Raw genomic sequence first — 6000 nt, forward strand, 5'->3', positions numbered from 1 at the left:
TAACGTATCGTACCTTCGTGACTTTCCATACGAAAGTCGTATTCAGCTCTCCGCGGCTCACCGAATTAAAAAAAAAAATCGTGTTTGTAAGTGTGCTTTAGATACCGAAAAAAACAAGTTTTAAAAATCATGTGACAAGCGCATTTTTAAATCTGAGACGTTATCCTCTTTTGTTCTCCCGCCCCTGCCTTTTCTACGCCCGTCGAGATCGAATTCTCGCGATATTTTGCAATTCGTAGCTGCCTCTTTGGCACGAACAATTAATGTCACGTTTTTAGAGGATTAGACGCTGAAACTATCAAGAGCTGCTCGTCAGAATATTCCTTTTAATCTTTCACACGATGTAAACTTCCGTGGTAATCGACTTTGAAGTTTATTATCTCATAATCTTTTCATCGGATTTTAATCCTTTTAGGCTTAAATTTGCCGAGTTTCTGAGCACTGCGTTCACATGCAAGCAAAATTTCTCTGAGAAGCGGAAAACTTCGAAATTTTTGTATTTATCTATAACGGCATTGTTTTGCATTTGTATTTGTATTTATCTAAATTTCAAGAATGTCTGAAAGTTGCGAAAATTAAGACATCGATATTTTCTTGATTGCTTGCGGTAGCTGGTATGGCAAAGTAAGTGTACGAAATTTCTGGAATCTATGGGAAAATTCTCGTTTAGCAGTTGCGCGTAGGAAAACTTTCAGAAGCAATCGTAATTAATAAATTGACAGTGGAAAAAGTAATTGGCCGATCGCGAATGGTTTTTCCACGCTTATTATAGCTTTAAATCGCGTTACATCTACAATTAGTCTTGAATTGTACCTCCGTAAAAACAAAAACATGTTTCTCCACTGTAACAGCACGAACGACTCCCACGCATACGTCGAATACGTCGGTTCGAATTCCAGGTATTTGTAGCTCGACGATATTTCTCGAAACACTCTGAAATTGGAATATTCTTCGCGCATTTCTAAGATTCTCCAAGAAGAGATTTCAAGCACTTCTAGGGAGAAATTTCTTGGAATATTATCTCTGTACTCTTTATGAACATAACGTGAACTTGGCATTATAATATACAGCATGTTGAATGCTGAAATTACCGATTTTATATAGAGATTGTTACGACCGTTCGCGGAGAGACGTTGTTGGAATAAACTGTGATTTATAACTTGTTATATCGGTGTCTTATTCAATTCAATAACGCACACAAATACAAAGGAAGGGTATTGCAGATTTATGGAGATTATGGGGAAAGATATTAAATTTGTCAATAAATGCTTTGTTACAGTTGGTACGACCGTTCGCAGAGAGATGCGGTCGCGAGGACGCGTCAGCGAGAAGCGTAAATTCTCGCTACGATTATGTTAATCGACGCCGCGAAATAGTCGTTCCCCTGTTTCGGTTAAGACAACAGAGGTGGTTTAATGAATGTAACACTGTATTAACAGGTTAACATAGAATGATATATTTTACAATAATATGATGAATATGTTACAGAAATTTGACTCGACTTTACGATATCTCTAGATAAATTCGTTTGCTCGTCAGATTTGTCGAAGTATCACGTTTGACTCGTCAGAAGGAACTGATCCCCTTCGATTATTCCTTTGTCTCATTTGGAAGACGACCCCCACTATGCTCGGGTCACGCCACCGCTCGCGCCTATGATCACGTATGCCTCTTCTTGTGTGAAAAACGTAACGGTCAAAAATCGACGTTTCTAGAGCTCGCTGCTTGGCAACAACTATGCTCTCGTCGATACATTGTATGTGATCCGACGGGCAGATAGGACGGTCTGCTTGCGACACTGTAGGGCCGCGAGCGACGGTTAGAAAATACAGCCTGTGGTAAGCCTCGTGGCGTAACACAGATTTTACGTTAATTTTATTCGAAAGATTTAGGTCAAATTTTTCCTTCGAAGAAGATTTTTCTGTCTTCAAAAGCGATTTTCCATCATTAATCGAAATATCATTTTTGCAATGGCTTACTAGTGGGATTACGTGTTAAAACGTTCAGCTTTAAAGAGGATTATCTCCATCTCGGCGAGACTAGGCTCTCTAAAAATTGATGAATCCTGTACAGACAATATTTATAGTAAGCAACGCGTCGTCAAAACTTCAAAATATTATTACCCCGCTTTTACGTCGCAGATGTCGACAAAAATATTAATGAGATTTCCTAAGATAATCTCATACTTATTTGTATCGTTAATTCAATCGACTAAGGAACAAGTGGTGAAGAACTATTAGCAGAATCCAGGGAAGGTTTTACTGGCAAGTTTTATTACAAAACATCTAAGAACGATTTACATTATAATAAAAATAATCGCGCTATCTCGTCGCGTGACATGCGCACGAGGTCTCTGCGATTGCTAATCGATCTACAAATACTTACACGTACATATGTACAAAACTCGTGGCCATACACCACGTTGTCCATATTATTTTCATCTCGTTAATATATTTTGTATATTTATGATGTTATTATTTTACTAGTATAACGATTATTGCACTATATTCTATAAAATGGAGCTTTTGTACGAACAATTTCAGGAACTTTTATAACAAAGGAAAGTACTAATTTTTAACATTAACTACCCACGACAATTTACGACAATTATTTTAACCTACGTTCTTACTCTAATTTTTATTCGCTCGCCTAATGATTGAATTTTTAATCAATCATTGTTGATGAAAAATTGCGATGATAATTGCATTGCGGATCTTTATGCAAATGCATATTTTCGTGGATACAATAATACAATTGAAAGATTTGATACAATCGAAAGGACTTGGGCAAAAGTATGTTTCTATCCATGAAATATCATCGATAGTGCTGTACTTTTGGATATTTTACAAAATTTTGCGTCATACGCATTCTATGAATTTTCGTATCTTCGAATCACCCATAATTGCATAAAAATCCACTGTTTTGTGATAATGAATATTAATGACGGTGGAATTTAAGATTCCTGGATTCAGTAACTTGTCTTACTCTAATACATGTATTGCACGTTTTTGGAAGACTAAAGATTCTTTGCTCGAGATCAACGCGACAAATATTGTACTTCGTGGTGAACGTTTCGCTACAGCCTTTCGACCTCTGTGATCGAGTTTTCGCTTTTCCTCGATTTTATACTCGATCTCCGTAGCATGCTACTCCTTAAAGGTTCACCGCGAAGCGACGCTCTCATCGAATTCCTCGCACTGCATCTAGAAAATGATCGGAACATGGCGACCGGTGGTGTCTCCTCGTCCTCGCGTTTCCTGTCAAAACATTGCGTTTCAAAATATTGAATCCAATCGCTTAAAGATTTGAATAACTTCCCAACTCGATCCTTCTCTTCTGTTCAAAAGATTTAAAAAGCTTTTGAAGAAAGAAGATAGTCCAGTTTTCTTTTGAGAGATTTAACAGATTTTAAGAAGAAAGTAATACGAAAGCATAGGAAGATGTAGATCTAACAGAATGCTTGAGAATCTTGAACTTCGAGCTTGAAGATCTGTGAATATCTTTGAAAAAAGGAGACCGAAAGTTCCTTTATGTGATTTTACCTTCCGATACAAGGTACATCCCATATCTTCTGATCTTTTCCAAAATCCTCGCCGTCCTGCAGCGTCTGCGGAAGATCCTTATTCAATGTTTCCGGCAAAAAGAGAGTCAGAAGACCGCCCATAATTCCGAGTGTGCCCAGCACAAGAAGAGGTAGGAACGAGGACACAACATTGAGATAGACTACGAAGGGTGCGAGGATACTAGCAACGTATCCCATTATATGTATCAGAGCTACGCCCTGAGCTCTAACCACAGTTGGTAATACTTCAGCCGCATATTGGAGACCGATATTGTATGAAATGTTTATCCAAAATCTACCGAGAATTGCCAGAGAAGCTGTATATATACCTGAAAAAAAAATTTTAGCATTAGTTTTTAATTCTAATTTTTCATGAAATAATTTTAGAAAATTTTAAGGAATAAAAAGGGAAGAAATTATTTTATCTGTCTGTAATATGTCTGGTTGTCTGCAATAGTTGATACAAGCATTTGCTAAGCTTAATATAAGCGTGCTTAGCTCTAAGCTAAGCACAAGCAATAAGCTTCTTATCTATAAAACGTTAATCTAGCCAATTTGAATCTAAGGGATTGTATTATGGATTACGGCTACTGAAAGCCATATAGCACTGCTGGAGCGCTGAAGCCCATCATTTTGAGGACTATTGCCAACACCCTTTGATATATGCGGAAATACGAAGCGATCTTATGATCAAAGCAGTAGAAGGGGAAATAAAATATCTATACAACGGATACATGATAGGGCTTGGAAACTATTCTAGCAATGTAGCAAATAATCTACAAGCATTTGCATGTTATAAATATTCCAAAATATACATTTTCTTCCTTTCAAAAAGCACAATGTTATACGAATGAAAAATATTCGTCTGATTAAGTCAGAATTATCGACTTAGGTTATTTAGAAGATTGATCGGTAATATAGAAGGGTGAATATATAAAAACGAAATGTACGAACTATTGGAAACGGCAGAAGCCCAGATGCTGAAGATACCAGAAATGACGAGGGAACCACACGCCAGCCATCTTCTGCCCCATCGATCAAGAACGAGCGTGAGGAACGTGTCAGCAGGCAGCTCGGTTGCTGCAGCAATCGTGAACGTAACAAACACGTCCAGGCCTAAATTATCGACGTTTCGTACGTGACCATCGAACACCAAAGAAATCGCCATCCTATATTTCGTAAAACAATTTCATATGATAAAGAAAAGCACGCTATCATATTTCATGTGAGAAGCAAATTCCTTGCTTCAGAAATGAAGTATTTTTAGACAAAAGATATAAAACTGTTCGTGAGATTTTTACAAGATACAATTCCGATTTTACGTCAATCTATTTGATATCTGTTTAATAGCGATACGAACCAAATAACAATAAATAGAATCGTGATATTCCGTAGTCGTGGCGTTCTAAATAGATCCAACACGGAGTACGTTTTGTCTGCTTCCTCCTCTTTGCAGATTCTGGCACAGGTTTCCTGTTATTAGCAAATTTTTAACTAGTTAATGTCGTTTGTCTGTTTTTCTTACAAATTTATGTGAATCTGTTATGTGTACAAAGATTACGATAAAATCCGGAAGAAAGTTTATGTTATATTTGTATGAGACGATCCTTTCGAAATAGTTTACTTGGACGTTCGCAAATTTTTTCATTCTACTTTATAAAACATGAAACCTCTGAAAGTCGATTATCTCCTTATATCGTACATTAATGTTAATATTGCCATGATCTATTCATAGACTGAGCAGTTTCCAAATGTTTAATCTATTTGTATAAAAATTTTCAAAGATAAAAACAATATACAAATTCAATAAATAACATTACAGAAATAGACAATAACAGACAATAACAGACAATAACAGAAATTGACAGCAATTTATCGTTGGCAATTTAGGTGATGAATAAGATATAAAATTACTAGGTTGTAAACAAATTTTCATTACGTAAAAGACCCAATTAGACTTCTATTCAAAGAAAATGATTATATGATATGCTTAAAGGCATATAAATTGGTATTTATAGAACGCACATAAAGCAGGAAAGATCATAAAAGTAGAAAATACGGAAAAGATTGCGGTAATCGGTTTATTTACCCGGAATCGTCTATAGATGTCATCGGGCACCTTGGTGCCGTTGATTCGCTCGAATTTACCAAGGATTTTAATGGCCCTGTCTATCTGACCTTGGCTGACCAGCCATCGAGCGCTTTCCGGTATCAACCATGGCGTACCTACGGCTAGAACAAGAGGAACTGAGGTGACAATACAGGTCATCCTCCAGTCGGCCAAATAATAGGCGATCCAGGGTAGAATGCAAGTTGCAAATGTGAAGAATATTGCGATCGACATATTCGCCACGAATGTCCTCCACTTTGGTCCAACGTATTCTAATACTGGAATAAAAAACATAATATTTAGAAGAATCATCTGTGAAAGAAATATT

At 36.8% G+C, this 6000-nt stretch overlaps 1 protein-coding gene across 1 annotated transcript; it reads right to left on the reverse strand.

Annotated features, from left to right (window-relative positions):
* Positions 1-2251: 2251 nt before the first annotated feature.
* LOC117158222 (organic cation transporter protein-like) lies at positions 2252-5302 on the reverse strand. Its single transcript, XM_076620590.1, has 3 exons — positions 4517-5302; positions 3543-3891; positions 2252-3257 (listed from the first exon to the last, which is right to left on the reverse strand). Exons 1-3 carry the CDS (start codon positions 4728-4730, stop codon positions 3077-3079), a joined length of 744 nt encoding a protein of 247 aa, XP_076476705.1. The 5' UTR covers positions 4731-5302; the 3' UTR covers positions 2252-3076.
* Positions 5303-6000: the final 698 nt, after the last annotated feature.

This window comes from Bombus vancouverensis, chromosome 8 (genome assembly GCF_051014615.1).
Source record: "Bombus vancouverensis nearcticus chromosome 8, iyBomVanc1_principal, whole genome shotgun sequence".
In the NCBI taxonomy this organism is placed as follows: Eukaryota; Metazoa; Arthropoda; class Insecta; order Hymenoptera; family Apidae; genus Bombus; species Bombus vancouverensis.